Here is a 21,814-nt window from a genome sequence, read left to right as displayed (position 1 = left end):
CTAACATTTCTGAAAACATTGTAGTTAATTCCTACTTTATATTTGAAGGATATTGAATAATAAACTAGGGTTTGCTTGGTGTTTTAAAAGTAGGGTTGCAGAAAGCAAGTGGGGTATATAGAAATTATGTATAAACTAGTTTGCTTCCATCCTCCAAGGAGGTTTCCTCAGCTCATACTGTTCATCTGGACTGCAAGCAGCCATGGTCTTAAGGTTTCCAACTTGTATTTTAGTGCCTCTTAGGCAGAGCTGCTTTGAACAGGTTTGAACTAGATGATTGCAGACATCCCTTCCAATCTAAATTACTCTACATGCAGAGTCAGTTACTTTGCACTTTGAGCGCAGAAAGGTTCCCTGAAGATTACCACTGACTGTAATCAGTGAAAATGTGATTAGTTTTGGATACAGTAAAAATGCAGCACTGAGCAGAGGCAGCTTTTGACCACTGCAGTTTAACAATAAAGAATTCTATGAACTCTGGAAAAAGGAGGAGTTTTCTAGCAGTTTGACCTATAACTGCAATTTCTCATGAAAGCTTTTTCTCTTCTATTGGACTAACTGTAAGGTGTTTTAATCTCATTTCTATACACCATAGTGAAAAATAACAATATTTTTTATTTTTAAATTGTTGAAAAGATATTTTATTATATGTGGGGGTTTTCCATGATCAAATAATTCTTCTATATTTTACTGTCTTCATTGTTGTTGCCTTCAAGCAACTTTATTCTTTAAATAAAATATTCTTTAAATAAAAGCCTTTATTCTTCAGGCTTTTAGCATTCTGTCAAAATGAATTAAATTTCTGAAGTTATTCTAGAGACAATGGAGACTAGTATTTATTTATTCTTGCCTGTTATGCTTTGCATATCCTTTCGTAGAAAAGCCACTCTAAAATAATTCTGAGAGTGCTCAGTCATGTGCTGCTGTTTTGCAGGTCCCTGGGGGTGACACTGTGGGAGCTGTTTGAGAATGGTGCTCGGCCCTACTCAGACTTCTCTGACAGGGAAGTCCTAACCCATGTTATCAAGGAGAAGCAGGTTAAACCCTTCAAGCCACGTCTGGAGCAGCCATACTCTGATAGATGGTAAACTTTTAAGTGTTTCTATTTATTCTTAAAGCTGCTGAAGAAGTTTCTGAAATTACTCGGTTCTCTTAAACACGTTGAAATTGCTACAGAGAAACTCAGCAAACAAACCCTAGATAAAGGGAGTAAAAGGACTTGCTGGAGATGGAAGTTCCTTCCAGTGATACTGGTACTCTGAGTCATGTTGGGTATCTGAATTCTATCAATTCCTTTTCCGTGTGAAACCTATTGAAAATGTTTTTATTTGTATAGGTATGAAGTTCTGCAGTTCTGTTGGCTGCCTCCAGAAAAGAGACCGACGGCAGAAGAAGTGCACAGACTTTTAACTTACCTCCGCATGCAAAGCCAAAGGGACTCTGAGATTGATTTTGAGCAGCAGTGGAATGCACTCAAACCAAACACCTCAAATAGAGAAGCAAGTAATTCTGCATTCCCAATCTTGGATCACTTCACAGGAGATAGGCTTGGCCACGAGCTGGAGGAGGTTCTGACTGTAACTGAAACAAGCCATGGTCTGAGCTTTGAATACATCTGGGAGGCAGCTAAACATGATCACTTTGATGAATGTGGTCATGTGAATCCTGATGAAGCCATGAACTACACAAGTATTTTCTATCCAGTGGAGGTTTTTGAGAGGTCACTTTCAGAGCAAGGACCAGGAGCACAGGATGGAAGTGGTCAAGAGGCATCACTTGCTGTCCCTGGGGTGTTACCTGTGTTTGATGCACACAAACTTTCTGTTGGAAATGACTACTATATCCAGTTAGAGGAAAAAGGAAGTGGCTGCAGCATGAATTTTGATAACCAATCAGTTGTATTAACAACAGAAGTTGATCATCAAGAAGCTGTACAAGAAAAAAGTTCTCATTTCACGGTTCTCAGGGATCTTGATGTTGAAGAATCTAGTACCGATGGGGACTTCTTCCACTACAATACAGATCCTAAAGAGGAATTTTTGACTGCTACCAATAGTCCAGAAAGTCCTTTCCAGAGTATATTTAATGACATTGATAGATCAGAAGAATTGACAAATAGAAAAATACTTGTGTCTGCTGAAACAAATGATTCTCCTAAAGACTTTAAACCAGCTGTTTTGAACTCAAACACAGATGCTAGAAAGGCAGTAGGCTGTTCTGAGAAGGAGCATTCTAATCATGCTTCTGAAAATGAAACTGTTTCCTTATGTGAAAATATCTCTAATCAGTCAGAGCTGGTAACTTTAGAAGAACTTTCTGATAATTTCTTATTTCTTCAAGAGAAAAACTTATTAACAGGGTTATTGCCTAAAAAAGCCAGCAGTGATTTTGGGCAGAACTCAGATGATGTTCTAAAAAGTATATTAGAAACCTCAAAAAGAAACTCTGTAGAGCCTGAGCCTGTGCTGGCTGAAAATGCACAGGTCTTTTCTTTAATACGCGAAAGTCTTAGAACAGTGAAGGATGAAAATTTTAACCCAGTGACAGTGGATAAAGATCCCAGTTCCCAGTCTCAGACTCCTCTAGAAATGCAGGCATCTTCTAGTCCACCCACAGCACATAATTCATCTGATAACTGTGCAAATCTTCCTATTTTGAAGGATGAGGGGAAATTTCTAAATGTAGAAGTGAATGAAGTCATGTCCTGTAACACTGATGTTCTCTGTCAGGAAGAGCTGTCTTATAATGCCAAAAATAACAATGTTGGAAACAGTCCATATCACAGTGTTGCTATTGATACAGATGAGTGTGATGCACAGATGAAACAGGGAACGCTTTTCAAGTCTGATGAAACAACTTTTAAGAAAGAAAAATGTAGTGATCAGGAAGATAGGAAAAGAAATTTGCATGTTAGTTCTCCCATATTAAAAAAGAATGAATGCTTATTGGAGGAAATACAAGAAACATCAAATAATTTTGAGAACTGTAAGGATGTTCCAGAAGAGGTGACCTCAGTTTCTGTTGCTGCTTCAGATTGTACCAGTCAGGATAGTCTTTTGGAAGACAGCCCATCTCCTCTACAAACTGTAGAACAAACCTTAGAGACACCTGATTCTTTGGATTCTTTAGATGTAAGTGAGGTTTTAGAATCTTTACAGGCTCAAAGTCCTCAGAAACTTTTGCCACCAGATAAACCTGCTGACAGTGGCTATGAAACAGAAAACCTGGAATCTCCAGAATGGACTTCCCATGTCCCTGTTGAGGACACTTCCAATGTGGATACTGCTCTGTGTGGGAGTGAGAGCAGTGTCAGTGCTTTGCCTTCTAATCCAGTCATCATTGTGTCAGAAGCAGCAGCTTGTTTGGATGCAGTGAACAGCAATTTTGAAATAACCCCAGTGGTTTTCCTGAGTGGAAGTCAAAACTCTTATAGAGACTCAGCCTATTTCTCTGATAATGATTCTGAGCCAGATAAAAAACCAGAAGAGTCTGTAAATCTGTCCAGAGAGACTGGGTGTGTTTCCTCCAACAGTGGAGAGAATCACATTGAAGAGGTTTGTGGTTTTGAAGAGAGACAGCAAACGTGTGATGTGGGGAATTACCAGGATGATGATAATCAAAACTCAAAACTGGAACTAAACCACAATTTAGACATCCAAGAGATGGATGAAAGGATGCAGGGGTGTCCTGATGAGTGGGCTGAGGCAGCTTTGACTTCCCTGGAAATAGTGATGGAAGGTAACCTGAGGGATGAAATAAAACTATCTGAGACTTCCCATAAAAGTGTCTCTTGTGTTGGCACTAACACTTCAGAACTCCTTTCACACAGAGACTTAAAGCCTGTGCACAACTTGGCTTTAGATCTGAGTAACAGTGAGAAGTCCTTCTATCACATGGAAGGACAAAAACTGAAAGAACCAGATATTGAAGGAAAATACCTCGGCAAACTCAGCGTGTCTGGAATGCTTGATTTAGAAGACGGCGATGATGCAGATGAGGAAGATGAAAACAGTGATTCTGAGGATGACATGAGGACTTTTCATATGCATAGTCTGAGTTCTGACAGTGAAGATGAAACTGTTCATCAAGTACCTGAGATAGTTACTGAAAAAGATGATGGAAAACATTTGAGAAGCTTGTTGAAACTTCCAAAGCCCCTTAATGAAAGGCAGCCTGAACTTTGGAAAGATGAGAAAAAGGCTGTAACGTTCTTTGATGATGTGACAGTCTTTTTGTTTGATCAGGTACCCTTCTTTTTAATTACTAAGTAAAATCTTTGTTGGCTTGCCTTTTTTATTTTGTTTTTCTTTAAACAAGGAGCATATGAATAAATTGCTTATTACTTGGGAAAACCTTGTTACAAAAGTATCTTTCTTATTTTGGCAAGGTTACAGCTTGTTCATGATGTGGGTTATTTTTTCTTTATATATTAAGGCTACAGAAGAATTTATGTATGTAAAAGAATAATATTTATATATAAAGAAAAAAAACTTTGACTTGGGTAGGTACAGTTTTGTGCTGCTGGTAGAATAGCTGCACTAACCTGAAGTGAAGGAGGATTTTGCTTTGGTTTCCACTTTTGCTGTTGGACCCTTGACTACATGTGCTGAGTGAAACATGGTTTTAGTGATATTTTTCTGCTGTTTATAAGATGCATTTAGTTTGAATATGCGAGACAGCATCTCTGTGGACAAGATTTAATTATTTTGACAGAATATTGTTGTAACTTTATAGAAGCAGCTTATCTGTTTAATGAGTTTGAAGTCTTTAAGATGCTTTATAAAAGAAAGTAAGAAAGCAAAAAAGCTAATAATTAAACAAAAAAAAAAAATCCCAAAACTCCAACTGAAGGCTTACTCTGAATCTTATGTTAGTTAGCACTAAGGTAAATTTATCTAAGAGCATAATCAAAGATGAGAACAGTATTAGATAATGGTAATTTTTATTAATCATGTGGGATTCATGTTCAGTGACAGTGATCTGCTTATAAAATTCAAGGCTACTTTTGTTTCCCTATCAGCTTTATCAATTTTTAACTTCTGTAACTGGATACAGAGGGGATTGTATTTTAGCATTATGGCAACTAAACTAGTCCAGTGAGTTTAAAAGAACAGTCACATTGTCAAGCTTTGGAAATGTTGCTTATGATGGTGATTTATTTGTGTTTAGGCAGCCTGTAGAATAGTAATCCTTTTGTCAGAGGGGAAGGAAAAAATCAGCTGTGTTTAAACAGCTCTTAGTTGTTTAACTCTTTACCTTTTCAATAACTGATAAAATGTTGGCTACTTCCAATACCGGCTGTACAAAGTCTGGCTCTTTATTCTGAACATGATTAGAGGATAAAAAAATAATGAAATAATGTTGAGATAAGACTTTATTAAAGAGGAGAAAAACTTCTTCCCATGTGAAGCTGATACGGGAACTGCTTTCAGTTGGAAGGTATTTGTTCCTACAAATATGCATTTTGTATAGTAAATAATATTTAAATAATTGTTTCCTGTGTGCATTTTAGCATAGATTTGATGCGGCTTTCTTTAAAAGTACTTGCATGTGCTAATCTGTAACTCAAAGTCTTGTTGTGTTGTTGTAACAGTTTACAGACCTTTTCATTCCACATTTGACTTGGTGGCAGGATGGGGGAGAGTATTTGTGGGTGCCGGCATCTGAAGGCACAGAGACATGGTGTGTAAAAAGAGTTAAATAAGTGACTTTGTTTGCTTTAGGAAACACCAACGAAGGAGCTGGGAAGCCGTGGGATAGACGTGAACGGGGAAGGTGCTGGCAGCTCTCCTGTTCCATCTTCCAGTCCCGGTTACTTAAACAGATTTGCAAATTCAGAAAGCTCAACCGATGAAGAAGGTACATGAATATATTTATACACGGCAGGGGCCGAGGCTGTTTTATGCAGAGCCTTTTATGAGAAGTCATTAAACTGTATGTGATCTGTAAATTCACTGGACCGTGTTGGCTTCAATTTTGCATCCTAAGTACACACTGCAGCTGGGCTCTCTTGTTTCTGAGGAGCAAAGCTGGGATGTGATACTGGTTGTTTATATATTGATGTGTCCAGGGTTGCCTGAGAGGCAGCCAAACTGGCTGACAAATCTTTGTGACTCCCTGGGCTAGAACCTTGCCCAGGGATACAGGTTTTGTTTGGGGTTAATGTAATCTTCCAGTCTTCTTGTACAACTGTGGGTGACCTTACATGACATTACTGTAACGCTGCTTTTTTCTTCTTCTTACTTTTTGTTTTTTTTCCTTTTCTTTCCCTCCCCAAGGTGGGGGTTTTGAGTGGGATGATGACTTCTCTTCTCCAGAGCCATCCTTTATATCCAAGGCAGCTAATAGTCTCATTGGTCCTAAGCTACCCCTTCAGCCATCAAAGTACTTTTCTCCACCTCCACCTTCCCGGACTCTTGATCAGAACTGGTCACATCCATCCCCTTATTCCAGATTCTCCATCTCTCCTGCAAACATAGCAAGCTTTTCTCTTACACATCTTACAGATTCAGATATAGAGCAAGGAGGTAAGTGATTTAGTTATAATAATTACTTTAAAGATATAAATTAGAATCATTATGTAAAGATAAAGGAACAGATACAAGTCTTGTTCTATTTAAATACAAAATGTAGAAGTACATTTTTAACACTATGAAAGTTTGTCTGGTCTTGTGTTTCAGTTAAGACATAGTTTTCCATGGAGATTAAGATTATTGCATCCTAGTTGGTACAAAACTGTGGTGGAACATTTACAGGACAAGCTCTCAGTTTTTGTGTTAAAAACCCAAGTGCTGTATTTGTATAAATGAACACCCTGCAATCCTGCAACACTGCTGTTGCACCTGCCACACTATGGCAGTTATTAATTCTGATTATTGCACTGTCTTAAGTCACAATTGTGTTTTCATTGCACAGGATGAGGATGCTAGGAACATAATATTTCTGCTATTATTGTGTAAGCTTATTTTACAGTTTAGTTTTCTTTTCATATTGCTTTTTAGACATTACATTCTTGATATTCTCTTGAGAATTGCAGCATGTTTTCTAGAGCTGTGAATAGAATAGCTTTTGTTAGGAGAGCCAAACTATCCATTCAGAGCAATATTGAGTTACTAGCAGTGTTTATTAACAAGCCTTCTTGTCAGTAACCAAAACCCTTTTTAACCTTTGGTATGTTTTTGAGGGTTAAGAGGAGCAAAAGTAAGCACACTTGAATCAGTTTGGCATATTATTAATCTTGATAACACACTGCATTATTAAAAACAAATATTACTGATTGCAGAGCCTTGCTTATGGTCAATGTCTATAAATATGTAATCAGTGTTATATAGAGTTGTATTGTTCTTGTATTGTGCTTATTGATTAGATAATATTTGCTGCTTAGTAACTTACAGATAAGAGAGTATTTTGGAGATCCTGTGTTGCCTTATGTGTCCTAAGAAGTGACATTGAACTGTGTGATTGGAGCAGATGTCTATGAATAAATGAACCAGATGTTTACAGTAGTTAAAGTGTAGGGAAAAATTAACCAAAACTTGGAAGGGCAAAAGAGCAGAATGCCAAGTTCTAGCAAGAGTCTTACAAAGAAGTGAGGGTTGTGCAGAAGAATCTCACTGTATCTTATGACTTTTCCTCTACTAATAGGAAGCAGTGAAGATGGAGAGAAAGATTAAATTAATTTAAACGTGCTTGGACTACATACATAAAACACATAGACTTTGTGCTTGAAACTTCTTTATCTAAACTCTGGATCCTCCTGGAGTAACACAGGTAATCAAGAAGTACTGAGAAATGGAAGTAAACACTGAAAGCAATGTTAAATCAGGACATTAATTTGAATGTGTATTTAACTTTGTAATGTATTTTTAAATCAGTGCAATTTTGCTTTTCATTGAAAGACAATTCTGCCGCTGTTTTCAAGTACTTGAAGTATTTTTCAGATAACTTAAACAAGTAAAGCAATTACACTACAATCTGGTTTATGTATGAGATTGTATAATATTCTTTTTATATTTTTCCATGTAGTTCATTATCTATTTGAACATACACCTGTTGTAGAATTGTGTATACCTGTCCTGTGCAACAGGTGGCTGTGTTGATGGAACTGTTTGGATGATAGTTGATCAGTAGTGAGCCATATTTATTCAAAAAGATATCACTACATATTACTTTGCTTATTACAATTGCACTATGGATTATTCTTCCTTTATTTCCTGATGATGTACAGAATCAAAACCTTAAATCTTTCAAGGAAAATAAGACAAGTTGAATTGGCCCAGTTATCCAGTTTAATTTGTCCTTTTTGTAGCCTTTTGCTATGCACGGTACTCGTAAAACGTACATAACTTCTGAGTATTATGTTAGACTTGCTGAAATCTTATATTCAGTACCATTTCTAAATTGATAATGGTTATAGAATGGTTGTTAGTGTTCATGTTTTATAGGAAACTGGAAAAGAATATATGATATACTCTGGAATTTTTAGATGAAAGAGATAATGTCTCTTAATTCCTACATATGATCCTACTGACTGCTTAAACTGTAATAGCATCTGACTATATCAAAGTTAAGGGCCTTCCAATTTTTACTACAATTTCTGCCTTGGAGAAAGAGGAGGAAAAATGGGTTGTACAAAACTCTGGAATTTATGAATCTTATAAACAGACTAATTTCAATAGACTGGATTTGGGTACACTTGGCCCTTCAGTTGTACATTCTGTGAATTTTGAAGCTCACTCTTCTGCTGACTGTAGATCTGGGCTCCATTCAGAGGCCTGTGGTAAATCTACCTCTCAGTGATGTTATGACAATTAAGATTTTGATTAATGAGTAATGCCCAGTTTTGCGCCCGTTACAGGGCCAGATCCATTTTAAGATATCTGCAGAGCTCCATGGTACATCTTGAAATGCATTCTGAACAAAGGCTGCAGTACAATAGGTTTGCTCTGAAGCCTATAGGGAAGGGAAGACAGTGTGAGGCTTAACTAACCTTCCTGCTCTGCCATGCATTTAGCTGATTTAATCCTCTAAACTGCTTGGAAAAAGAGATTCTTAATTATTACTCCAAAGTGAGATTCAGTTGAGAAACAAATCCCTGACTTCTTGGAATGCCTTATGCAGTTCAGATCTGTAGGAAGCACTGATAGGAACAGTTTACCTGGCTTTGTATTTGTTTACCTGTACTAAAATACAAATGCACTGAAATGTGAAGTACTTTGTATTTTAGTGGCTCTTTTGGCAGGGCTTGAGATAATGGTGGTCCAAGTGCTCTGTGTCCAGATCCAGTCACCAGAGAATTTTCATCACATGGAGATGGGAGGACTAGATATTTTCAGATGTGATTTTTTTTTTTGTATACCTCTGCGTTAATTTTGATTTTTAAGTATATTTTAAAAATGACAGGAATATGTTAACTGTTTTTTTTTCCTACATTATTTAGCCCTTAAACCAGAATGGCTTCCATACTGATTAAAAGGGAATAATTTCATTATGTTGTTTGAAGTTGCCAATGAATTGAGATATTTTTTTCTGATGAGGCACTCAGGTTCAGAGTTAGTCAGAACTGTTCTTCAGTATGAAGTGAGGAACTGAATTTTCCTATGGACCTTTCCCAAAACATTATTTAGAAGGCTAAGTCAAGTAGTTCTTAATACAGGCTTACAGTATATACTGTAGAGGGCTTAAGGAAGCTGTGCACTACTGAAAATATTTTTAAATGTTGGTGATAGACCTTGTGCACAAACTATTGCTTAGAAACTCCATAATTCCAACATTAAACTCCTTGATACAGCTAGATTTAGGGTACCTCATCTGTCTTTAAATTTTCACCATTGTAAGAATGAAACTCCATAATGGTCTGCAGGGAACATGTGGGCTTGTCTGCCTTATGTGGGGAAAAACTTGTCAGACCTGGAGTTCGGCCTTAATTTTGAACAATTTTATTTAAAAAAATAGTTCTGGGTTAAATAAAAGCTTATGCTCTGGAATGTTGTAATTTGGTTGTGCATTTTGTTCCTTGTAATTCTGGAAAATTAGATGTTTATCTTGCACATCAGGAATTTCCTTTGCTTGATGGAAATCTAAGATTTTTATTCTTTACCCGGGTTTAAAGAAAAGCTTACACAGGAAATGAAAGTTTACTCCTTTGTCCAAATGGACTCATTGCTAATGAATTGCCAAAGGAGCATTTTTTCCAAAATGAGATGTGTATGATATTAAGCAAGGTAATGTCCTTTTTAGCTGTACAATGAAGATAAATAAATATTTAAAGTCAACTCAGATTACTTAAACATATATGTTAATTTCAGTAATCCAGTAGGCTGGATTGCAATAATATAAACCATCTTTTGGGGTAAAAAATGATACTTAAAGATCTGATCAACTACTAGCAATACTAAAATATCTGCCTCGCAATTAAGTGGCACAATGAAGATGAATCAGTAATTCCAACATGTTACATTCTAATGAGGGGATTTGTTCCAAATCATTCATTACACTCTATGTAATTTCTTGCACTAGCTACTTAAGCCTGGTCTCCATTTTAGAAGTACATGTATCTATTTTCAATGGTTTATTATGAGGACTGGTTACAGCTTAATTCCTTCTCTAGTAGAGTACCTGGATTGTTTAAATAATGAAGGCATTGTCTCAATTTGGCTACTAAAGGCATTTAAAGGATATGATTTTTCCCACCTAAAGAAGTTTCTTTGAACATTAGGATCTGTAGTGAGAAGCCAAGAGAGCAACAAGTGTGTCCAGTTCCAGTGGGAACACCTGTACTCTCCCAAATGCCCCAGCTGCAGATACACTGTGTATAACTGCATTTATGGAAATTACCATTTTCATGAAAATGAGCAGATTTAACTGTTTTTTCATATCCTTGTTGATGCACTAATGAAAGCCATTTAAGCCTCATTCTTTTTATCAGTATTTTTAGCATATTTTAATGTAATACTCAATCTTTCATGAGGAGGCTGGTTGGTAGAAAGATTTTTTTTTTTTTTTTTAATGATTAAGCACTATCCTAAAATGTCAGCATTGTGAGGTGTCAGTGACTTGGCTATTTGTGTGGGAGTTGGTGAAAAGTGGAATTCAAGTACATTAGCCTTATAAGAAATAGCCTTAAATAAGAATGGAGTTACTTCAAAAATTACTTCAGCTTTAAGTCATACATGTTAATGGTTTTGGTACAAAATGGGAAGAAATCTAGAGGAGAGTCAAACATCATATAAACTTATTGAAAATAAGTATTTGTGATACCAGCAGCCTGTTTTTCAGAAACTTGAATATGACTTAGTTTTGTTTATGAAATTGTTTGAACTTGCACAGATGTAGGTGTAACTTAAATGATAAATGGTACTGATGTGTGTGTATATATAATGTTCAATTCTATTTGTAAATGAGAAACTGTGTAACAAAATCATAGGTATGAGGTTTTCCTATTGTAATTTAATACAGGTATGAGGTTTATGGCAATATATCATAGTTAATGAAATTTCAGGTCAAAATGTCTTTAAATTGTGTACATTTTTAAATTGTAATTTCTACTGTATATTGATTATCATGCATAGTGTGATTCAAGAAACTGCTTGTAATTTAAAAATATTTAATATTAAAAATAAAATACAGTTATATATTTATAATCTCTTTGTCTGTTTGTTCATTTTTAAACAGATGCCAGCAGTGTAGTTCTACCGTAAGATATATTTATTAGTCTCCTGAGGTTGAGAAAGTTCCAAAAGTTCAAAGCCACAGTCCCAGCAGATGAGTCCACGCTAAATAGTGTAGTCACCTTTAAATTCTTCCAGTATCATCATCCTTGTGAAAATTTCAGGTAAAGTGTGTACACAGTCAGTAGCGAAGCAATAATTAAAACAGAAACAGTGTAATTCTGAATACTGACTTTTGCTTTCAATCACAGAATTACAGATCTGTCAGAAGAATGGGGATTTTGAAATTTATAAATTCAGAAAACAGGTTAATGTTGCTTTCTCAGTGTTCACTGAATTTCTTCCTAGAAGAGTTGCTTGGCTTTTCTATTGTAAGTGCTTGTGCTGAACGGACCAAAAATCAGCAGGTAAATAAATGCAGCACTGGTGTGTAGCGGGAGCTGCCTTGGTGAGGTCTGCGGCTGCTGCAGGCCGGGCAGGGAGGCAGGAGGAGCTCCCTGCTCTGCCGGAGGGTGGGGTGGCCCAGGGCAGCCCTGCAGTGATGATGGAGGGAGGCTCCTGTGGAACCCCACCTCTCATGGCAGCTGTTGAGTGCTGGCACCTGTTGTGACCTGGGAATGAGAAACTGATAGCAAGATGACTTCACTTCATTAGGTAAAATGTAACTACGGGGCTGAAATTTGACCAAGGCAGTGGTCATTAATGAGAACAGATGCAAAAGATCCCATGGCACTAAATTGGTCACCTTATATAGAACTTATTATCAAAGAATTTGAGAACTTGCAACCTCTATGAGCAGCAAATTCTCAAAGAGATGGCAATGCTGTGTCTGTGAGCCTGTGTCACACGGCTGCTGTGACAACTTGCAGCACAGAGCTGGGACAGACTGCCGTGCAGCCGGGGACACTCCACCTGCTGCAGGAGGCACTGTGCCGACCCCCGCTGTGGTGACAGAGCTGTGCCTGGCTCCGTGTCAGTGACAGCCCCGCCGCTGCAGAGTCCCCCCGTCCCGTGCGGTGTCCCCTGTGTCACCGCGAGCGCTGGGACCCCCGAGCTCGGCGGGGGCCAAGGCGGGGCGCTGCGGCCGTGCGGGAGCGTGCCCTGCCCTGCCGGGGCGGCTGTCCTGCCCGGGGGCGGCTGTCCTGCCCGGGGGTGCCTGTCCTGCCCGGGGTGCCTGTCCTGCCCGGGGGTGCCTGTCCTGCCCGCGGTGCCTGTCCTGCCCGGGGGCGGCTGTCCTGCCCGGGGTGCCTGTCCTGCCCGGGGGTGCCTGTCCTGCCCGGGGTGCCTGTCCTGCCCGGGGGTGCCTGTCCTGCCCGGGGTGCCTGTCCTGCCCGGGGGTGCCTGTCCTGCCCGGGGTGCCTGTCCTGCCCGCGGTGCCTGTCCTGCCCGCGGTGCCTGTCCTGCCCGGGGGCTCCTGTCCTGCCCGGGGGCGGCTGTCCTGCCCGGGGGCGGCTGTCCTGCCGGTGTGCCTGTCCTGCCGGTGTGCCTGTCCTGCCCGGGGGTGCCTGTCCTGCCCGGGGTGCCTGTCCTGCCCGCGGTGCCTGTCCTGCCCGGGGACTCCTGTCCTGCCGGGGTGCCTGTCCTGCCCGGGGGCTCCTGTCCTGCCGGGGTGCCTGTCCTGCCCGGGGGCTCCTGTCCTGCCGGGGGTGCCTGTCCTGCCGGGGTGCCTGTCCTGCCCGGGGGCTCCTGTCCTGCCGGGGGTGCCTGTCCTGCCCGGGGGCGGCTGTCCTGCCCGGGTGCCTGTCCTGCCCGGGGTGCCTGTCCTGCCCGCGGTGCCTGTCCTGCCCGGGGGCGGCTGTCCTGCCGGGGTGCCTGTCCTGCCCGGGGTGCCTGTCCTGCCCGGGGTGCCTGTCCTGCCCGGGGGCGGCTGTCCTGCCCGGGGGCTCCTGTCCTGCCGGGGTGCCTGTCCTGCCCGGGGTGCTTGTCCCCGGTGCCGTCCCCGGTGCCGTCCCCGGTGCCGTCCCCGGAGGGACCGGAGCTCCCGCCCGCCGGGCCCGCCCCCGCCGCTAAAGCGACGTGTCCGGGCCGCGCCGGCCGTGCCTGCGGCTGCCTCCGCCGGCGGGCTCGGGCCGCGCCTGCCCGCGGCTCCTCGGGCCAGGGCAGGGCCCCTCGCACGCTCCTGCTGACAGACCCTGCCTCGCTCAGAGGACACGCAGCGCTCCCTCCCTGTTAGCCCCACAGCCCTTGCTGCTGTTCCTGGCTTCCCCTGGGTCCCTGCCGCGTTGCCCCTTGGGCCCCAGGCACCTTCTCAGCAGCGGGTGGAGTGGTAAGTCACAGAAGAGGGATGCCAGCCTTGGTAGATGGCTGCACAAGGTGATAATGTGTTGGTATTTGGCTGCTCTCTTTGGTTTCTCTTGACCACTCCAGTCTGTTGCTCCTGATCCCTCCACAATCTGTTTGCTCCTTGCACACTCTGGTAACACCTTCCTGGGACTCCCAGCAGCTGAGCTGGGGCTCTCTAAGGTTACTTCTCTAGGTTACAGCAGTGGCAGTCTAAGAACAAACCTGCCAGCGAGGCACCTTGTTATCCCATTGTACCCCATTTGCTTTTGCCCAGCCTGCAGTTTTAAAGACTGCTTTGCTCTCACAGTTTGCTGAAGCTTCCTTTCTCTTGGATCTTCTTCCAGCTTTCTTTCCTGGCTGTCTCCATGAGGCCCCTCTTCACCAAATCCTGTGGGCTGTTTTCTTCCAAACAGCAGTGCTTCCCAGAAGTGCTTCTTGGGCTTGGGCAGAAAAACTCCTACTCCTCTTGTGCTCTACTGTAACTGTGTCTTTTCTGCCAAGTGAGTTACACAAAGGGTCCAGAACAAATGTGGTTCTTGCCTTTGGACCTGTTTTCTCTCTGAAGATACCTGTGTGTCTCCAGCATTTTTTAGGCTCCCACAACGCAAGCTGCTTGGTGCTGTCTTTCAGCTGGCATCACCTGGGTGCTACCTTAACCCAGCTGCTTTGTGAATTCCTGTCCTTTTTGATAAAGTTGCCTCTTTGGTAGTAAGGACCTGGGAATGGCTAGGGTTTCCTCACAGGCAGAGAACCGAGTCACTGTGCAAGACCAGCAGCTGAAGATGGCTTTAAAGAAATGAGAAACAAGACAGGAAGGGGTGTTTACCACAGCACAGCTGGGACCTGCCAGACACAGCCACCACCTGCTCCAGCTAAGGCTGAGGTTGTACTGGGACAGTCTCACATCTGGGGCGAGGTTTTTGTTCTTACTTTTCCTTCATTTTTTATTGGCTCACCAACTCTCAAACTGCTCCTACACAATAATATTGGCATAAAAATGTATTTTCTTTGCACCAGACCTTTTTCTGACTACATGAACTGGAAGACTTTGGAAAGAACATATTTTGAGAATGTTTCTTAGTGACACTGGATTGTTGGCGTTAGGCAGGGTTGCTGTGATGCTGTTGTCTTCAGATGTAGTGTGGGCACAGAATATGGGCTGAGGGGGTTAGAGTATCAATGACGTCACCTAACGCAGAGGAAGGAACATTGCTGTGTCTTTTTGGGTAACTTGGAATATAGCCTGCTCTGCTGCTGTTGATCTGGGGCAGTAACTGCAGTTAAGCCCTGCCATTATCAGATTGTTGTTGGAAGAGGGAAGGGCTTTTTTTGTGTGTGTGTGTATGGTGGGGACTAGCCCAGAACACAGAAATGCTGCAGCTGAAAACACGTGGCTGGGTCGGAGCTTCTCCCTGAGAATGTGCCATGTTTCCCTCTAGTGGACTCCTCTCACACAGTGGAAACCTATGCCTACAAAAACCAATTATCAGGAGTTCAAGGAGAAATTACTTTAAGAGCCTGGGGGTCTGTCTAATACCCCCCTAAGTCAGCACATGTACATGGAGATGGTGCATGGCTTTATTATAATGTGGGGGAGTGAGGAGCTGGGAGACAACAGCAGCATGAGAGATGAAAAAGAGGCAATGTGTTACCAAACCTCACTGACTGTTGTATTCTGCATATTTTTGAGCTGTGGTTCACTTTTCTACAGAAAGACTGAATAGACTTGGAGACCAATTTATCTTATGTACAATGATAAAGGAAAAACCTCTCTGCTTTGAGGCCTGTTTCTAAGAAAGTAGAGGCGTCTGTTTTTCACCAGCAGGTGATTCACTGCATCTTTGTTTCACTGGTTCCATTCACTTGTGCTCTGTTCCCTCTGCAAGCTCTCCTCCCAGCTGAATATCGGTGTTATGTTTTTACAGCACATTGATAATTAATACCAGTCCATCCAACAAAACATGAAGACTAAAACCAAAGGAAAGAAACAAAGGAAAACTGTTGACAAAGAAGCATTTTCTGAGGAGCCAGCAATGAGAAAAAAGGAACTGGTGAAATGTTTGCAACGCAAAGAAAGGAAGAGTGGGGGAAACAAGGAGAGCAGCAAGATCCCCACAGGCAGAGCCAAGCGTGCTTGGAGCAGTAAGGACAGGCTGCTGAGGAGGCTGGAGAGCAACGAGCGCGAGAGGCAGAGGATGCACAAGCTCAACAACGCCTTCCAGGCCTTGCGCGAGGTGATCCCGCACGTGAGAGCCGAGAACAAGCTGTCCAAAATAGAGACTCTCACACTGGCCAAAAACTACATTAAATCCTTGACCTCCATTATACTCAACATGTCCAATGGACACTTTCCAGCGGTAGAAGGGATGGGGGGAGCCTGGGGATCCAAACTGTACCAACATTATCAACAGCAGCATGGGGAGGATGAGCATGAGGAAAATCTACAGAAATATTCCACATAGATTTATAACTTCAGCCAAAACACCAACTGCCAGCTACTACCGTCATTGTTTTTCCTTCTTACATCATAATTCATGCCATTACCTAAAGGTTTAAAGAGATTATTTTTACCTCCAGTCTCTCAATTTTTTTTTCCTAAGACAAACAGGTAACACTCCTGACTATAGTTACATGGCACATTAAATAATTACCTTAAACCTTCAGAATTTTTCAGAGCATAGTGAATGTGTTTATGCAGTGTGTTAGGGTCTGGATACCTATCCTGTAACACTGGAGTTGACTTGAAAATAGTGATTTAGTAACTTCTGAAAATTATCCTACCTGCAGTAGAGTGACTTGAGCCTTTAAGGTCTGTGTCACCTGAGTTCCTTGGAGTTTGTTGAGAATCTTGGCTATAGCTCTTTTACCACCCTTTCAATGACTCATCTGCTGTGCTAAAGAGAAGATTAAAATTGATGACAGCATTTGACTGACTTGGTGACTGAAGTGGCATATATGGGAAACTGGTCACCAAATCTTATTATTTATCTTGATATTTAACTTCTGTGGATCTGCCCTTGTAATCTTGAACATTGCAAGGAAAAAAAACATCTGTTGATGCAAACATCTGCAAAGCTTTCTTAGATTGTAAGCTCTCTAGAGTAAGGACAGTTCTGATCTGTGTTTCCAGAGCATCTTGCCTCACGGAGATTTTCTTTAGTGGATGTCTGGGTGCCATTGTAGTACAAATAATAAATAAGGAACAAATTACTTACTTTTGCCAAGACAATGATAAAAATGCTTTAGTATAGTCTTAAGTTAGACAATGCTCTGGCCAGTTTAAATTACTAGCTAGTGAAGCCTGTGACGTGATCAGGTTCTTTCTGGGTTAGTGTTAGATTCTGATACTGTAAACAATAAATGAAGCAGAAACTCTTGAAAAAGGAAAATAGGCTCTTTTATTCCCCTCCTCCTATCCCCTTCTGTGGTAAAACGTTTTATGTCACTGAGGAACTCTAAATTTCCTCTTGTATTCTCATACCTGGGGCACCTGAAGCTGGAGTGGCCTCAGCTGGAAGTGCCCATGGAGCCTGTGTGTCACAGCTCCCCTCCCCACATGCCCCAAGGGACAGGAGGCTGCTGCTCGGTGCTCTGATGGCACAGCAAACATTTGGCACCTCATGCATCACTAGGATTGATACTGGTTTGTGGCCTGGTCCTTTTCCTGCAGAGGAGGGCTGTCCAAGGAGGAATGGGGGCTGAGGAAGGATTTACCAGGTCTGTCACAAAAGGATTGTGCAGTTTGGAATGTGTTTGTAGTTTGCTGCAGACAGCTGAGGGGATGACAATGTAATTCAGAGTGAAAGGTGAGGTTTCCCACACAGACTGGTAAGGAATGTAAATTATCTTTCTCCACCACAGCAATCCATAGCTGTGATATAGAACAAAACAGTTTATACATGTGGTTGCCTTACTGGAGAAAACATTTGGATCCTGCCTCAACCAGTTGTTGAACTGTTTTCACATGAAAATAAATGTGATTAAGCCCTTCTCATAGTCAAGGGCTAATGAAAGGATTGCAGAGTTAGAGATTTAACTTGTCATTACAGTGCTGGATCTTACTCCATTCACCAGCAGCCCTGTGTGGGTAAATCAATCCTCACTGTGTTCATGCAGTGATCACAATGGGTCAGTCAGTAACACCAAGGCCTTTCCTTCCAGTTATTCCACTCAGCACCTTCTCAGGTAAGAGATGTTGATGTTTCTTGGTTACTTCTCACTCTCTAGGTCAGTGCAAACTGTGGCTCTGTGTCACACAGCAAGTGATGACCAAGCACTTGTAGATTATGGCAGTTTTTTTGTAGGATTCTTTATAGGTCATTATCTGAGTTCCCAGCTAGTAAACATCCCTGGAATGCTTTTGTGGGATAGTTATGTTTGAACTGCTGTTTGGCTGCATTGGTGGAAAGAGGGAACCAGCCAGCAAGTTTAAAATCCAGTATTTTAACAGTGCTATTGAAGAATTGCACTTTAAGAATCAATTATGCTGGTATTGCTCCAAAACATACAGAGTTTAATGCTTGGGCAGTGTATTTTTGACTTTCTGCAACTAGAGGCATTTTAAATATAAAGCCCAAGATGGCACATCATATCTAGCTATAAATACAGCAGCCAAGGAGGCAGGTGAACACTGCCATCCCTGAGGACAGTCAGACTCTGGACACAGGCATTTTCATGGACTTACACCTGCTAGTTCCACAGTGTAGCAAAGTACAAAGTGCTATGTTCTTGGACATGTAAAAAGGGATTTTTAAAGAAGCATGTTTTTCTGATAAATTACTTTTATTTTTCAAAATTGCTTCAGTTTAAAGTCACTTTTCCATGTTTTAACTAGCCACAACAATGACATTATATTTTTAAATTAAATAATTTTCTAAATAATATTTTAGAAGGCAAATACTTAGTACTCAAACATAAACAATTTATAACTTATCTTTTTTTCACTCTTTTTTTCACTTAAACCCAGCTCTTTACAGTAAAGTAAGTGAAACTTGGCAATGTAGGGAAAAATGCAAAGGTACATTATAAAGCTTATTGTATGCAATCAGGTTGATTGTTGGAGATGTAAACACTGACTATTAAAAGGAAAAATTTGATACAATGCAGATAAAAATACAATCCTAATAATTCTCTAAAAATACATGTAATAAAGTTATTTATTTGGACAAGATACTGTGCAAGTTATGCAAAACCTATTACGGTAATTAATGCAACACATTATTTATGGTTCTCCCACAATGTATGTATAAACCAGAAATCTCTAATCACATACTGGAAAGATCAATAGTTTCTTTTTTTAACAGTAAAGCATCTTCAATCTTCATTCACATTTGGACTTGGAAACGGTGCTTTCCTTGGCATAAAATACCAAATATATTCGTTATATACGTGCAAACATAAGTTTTACTTCTACAAATACAGGACTGAGACCACACCAAACTCATCATATAAAAATAGCTTCATTTACAGTCACACACAGAGAGGAGAAATATATGTAAACTGTCCAATTATGATAAATAAGTCAGGGAAAAAAGCTTTTTTTTTTTTTTAATAGAAAGTGGTTTCATGTTGGAAAAAGGGATGAATAAATCACTTACTGAAAATGAAGAGCAGAGCTTCATTCTGAATTGCCATCAGTGTACACAGGCAAACTCCACTACTGTCAGTAACGCTGTTTTGCATTCCTACCACTCTAAAGACCTTCCCTTAATTTCTACAGTAGGAAAGCATAATTTGCAATGATCTGGAACACAGCCTCCAGAGTCTGGTTGGTGCCTTCCAGCCTCCTTAGGCAGGCATCTGTGTAGCTCAGTTGTCCCAGTTTCAGTTCAGCTGCAGACAGAACACGATTTCCCAGCGCTTGCAGTGACAGTTCAGAGCTGAGCCCCACTGACCAGGACTGGGCTCTCCAGTGGCTCCCTGAAACCAGGGGTTCTGCTGCCTGATTAACACACTGTGAGCAAAGACAGCAAAAATTGGCCCTTCCTGGTAACTGCAGCCTAAGCAGAGTTGTGCAGAATAGGATTTTGCTGATGGGAGCAGGAACAGCCTGACCCAAGTCCATCCTTAGACATGGAGCCCTCCCACCAGCAGAGCTCTGTGCATGTGTAAGGGCCTCTACAAACAGGACCAGCTGTGTTTGCCTGCATTCATTCAAACTGAAACTACATCATCTGTGCTCAAAAATTAATCTCAAGGACAGCGTGCAAGATGTGTGAATATGAGAGAAATGTAGGGAGCATAAAAAAAAGAAGTAAATGCAGAGATCATAGGTGCAGATATTCACATTTGCATGGTGTGTAGCAGCTATGGAAAAGGTTCAGAAATACACTGTGGTTAAAAACCTTGCCTGCTTTGACAAAACTATGAACTCTATCAAGTCACATTTTACACAAGATGCATTAGAAGGATTCAGTACTTAAAATACCCCATTGCAAGGTCCAGTTCAGTCAAACATATTAGCACAAAAATGTCATGTTTTTCTCTCCAAGAAGTAGACATTATTTTTTAAACTACTGCCTACTGCTTGTCAGCAACACGTAGATGGCAACAATTTAACAGTTAACAGAATTTCTGTCCAACTCTTGACTTTCACTGACCATCAGAGGGGTCTTAGAGTGTTCTGTTTTCCCTTTACTCTCCTCATCTTCTCCCTCCTTCGATGCTGCTGGGTTTTCCTCAGTGGTGTCAGGCACAGCACCCCGAGATGCTTCTGTTGCATTTCCTCTGACTGTAATGTGCTCCCACCCACCCTGTGAAAAAGGGATACAGAAACTCAAAAGGAGAAACATCACCCTGTCAGTGCTGTATGTGATGTGATGCTTTGTGTGCACTGCTAGTTTATTAATTTATTTCCTGTTCATGAGGAAAGTAATCCTGCTCTGGGATGAATCAGAAAAAGTCTACTTGTGAAGTGAAACAAAACACAGCAGACCTCCCTGACAGGGAGTTATAGAGGTGGTAAACTTGAGGATTGTTCTTTATCACAGGGAGCTGAGGTTAGTAGGGTCAGGCATTCATAACAGAGCCACTGCAGATGTTCCACCAACTTAAAAGGTGGCAAAATTTGAAATAGCCTTTCTCAAAAATGTTGAGAATATTACAGAGTACAACAATGAGGAATAATCATGTGCAGACCAGGAATGAATCTACTTTATTTTAAATGGCTCTTACTCCACTACTTTTTCCACTGTAACTTTTAAATTACCTATTTAAAATGAATTATTATCAAATGCAAATAACTTCCTGGCTATGACTGCAGCCCATTGTAATAACCTCAAAAAGGCACCTAAACCTGAAGGAAAATGTCTCCTGTTTCCTGCAGGTATATCCAAGCTTTCCAATGCTGGCCAGCTGGGCAGGATGGCACTTCCCTTTCTGTGTGAGCCCATAGACATTGGGATGTACAACTTCAGGCACTTACCCCAATGCCATAATCCCAGGAGAGGCCTTTAGGTTCCAGGGGCTGGACACCAGTCCGGTGGCAGACGGTCCCACAGCTCAGGCTGTGGCTGCCCTGCACTTTGTCAGCTATCACCCACACCTCAAGGAAACACAGAGAGGCAGTAAAATGTGCTGCTCTTCCCAGATGTGGGTCAGACATCTCTGTCTGACCCCTTTCAAAAATCAGTCTTGTTCTTCAATAGGCTGAAAGTGATCTAATTTAGGCAGAGAGACACCCAAACAAACTACAGAACAGTGTTATAATTAAAACATTGCCAGATAAGACTTGGCAGGAATGAGATTAAATATATAAAAAGCCTTGTTAAGATATATAGCCTTGTTTAAAAAAAGGAAAATAAAATAATGAGGCTTTTTGCAGCAGAGGGCTTGGCTGTATCACTATTCCATTGGTATGATTT

At 41.3% G+C, this 21,814-nt stretch overlaps 3 protein-coding genes across 8 annotated transcripts in view; 2 read left to right on the top strand and 1 right to left on the bottom strand.

Moving 5' to 3' along the window:
• The window catches only part of LMTK2 (lemur tyrosine kinase 2), a 109,385-nt gene extending 89,885 nt beyond the window's left edge, over window positions 1–19,500 (top strand). For 2 of the 3 annotated variants that reach the window (XR_014958406.1, XR_014958405.1), the window contains exons 10-16: window positions 935–1,084; window positions 1,337–4,244; window positions 5,724–5,859; window positions 6,279–6,527; window positions 7,645–7,770; window positions 11,674–11,833; window positions 14,297–19,500. Coding sequence is in view for 1 of the 3 variants with exons in the window: in XM_021539747.3 (XP_021395422.3) it covers window positions 935–1,084; window positions 1,337–4,244; window positions 5,724–5,859; window positions 6,279–6,527; window positions 7,645–7,673 (3,472 nt within the window). In the remaining 2 variants the exon portion in view is untranslated. Of the gene's footprint in view, window positions 1–934; window positions 1,085–1,336; window positions 4,245–5,723; window positions 5,860–6,278; window positions 6,528–7,644; window positions 11,643–11,673; window positions 11,834–14,296 lie in introns of those variants that run through there. The other variant, XM_021539747.3, reaches the window with a different exon arrangement.
• BHLHA15 (basic helix-loop-helix family member a15) lies at window positions 15,914–19,500 on the top strand. Its single transcript, XM_085591722.1, has one exon. It carries the CDS (start codon window positions 15,914–15,916, stop codon window positions 16,412–16,414), a length of 501 nt encoding a protein of 166 aa, XP_085447848.1. The 3' UTR covers window positions 16,415–19,500.
• Window positions 18,716–21,814, bottom strand: part of TECPR1 (tectonin beta-propeller repeat containing 1) — a 24,662-nt gene continuing 21,563 nt past the window's right edge. For all 4 annotated transcript variants that reach the window (XR_014958407.1, XM_021539746.4, XM_085591715.1 and 1 more), the window contains 2 exons: window positions 21,376–21,495; window positions 18,716–20,704 (listed from right to left, as the gene is read on the bottom strand). Coding sequence is in view for 3 of the 4 variants with exons in the window: in XM_021539746.4 (XP_021395421.3) it covers window positions 20,507–20,704; window positions 21,376–21,495 (318 nt within the window). In the remaining variant the exon portion in view is untranslated. The remainder of the gene's footprint in view (window positions 20,705–21,375; window positions 21,496–21,814) is intronic.

Source organism: Lonchura striata, chromosome 14 (assembly GCF_050655825.1).
Source record: "Lonchura striata isolate lonStrDom1 chromosome 14, ASM5065582v1, whole genome shotgun sequence".
NCBI classification, from domain to species: Eukaryota; Metazoa; Chordata; class Aves; order Passeriformes; family Estrildidae; genus Lonchura; species Lonchura striata.
This window is presented reverse-complemented; position numbering and strand designations above follow the sequence as displayed.

Coding starts and splice junctions, on each gene's coding strand:
- BHLHA15 (XM_085591722.1), top strand. CDS start 15,914: ATGAAGACTAAAACCAAAGGAAAGAAACAAAGGAAAACTGTTGACAAA.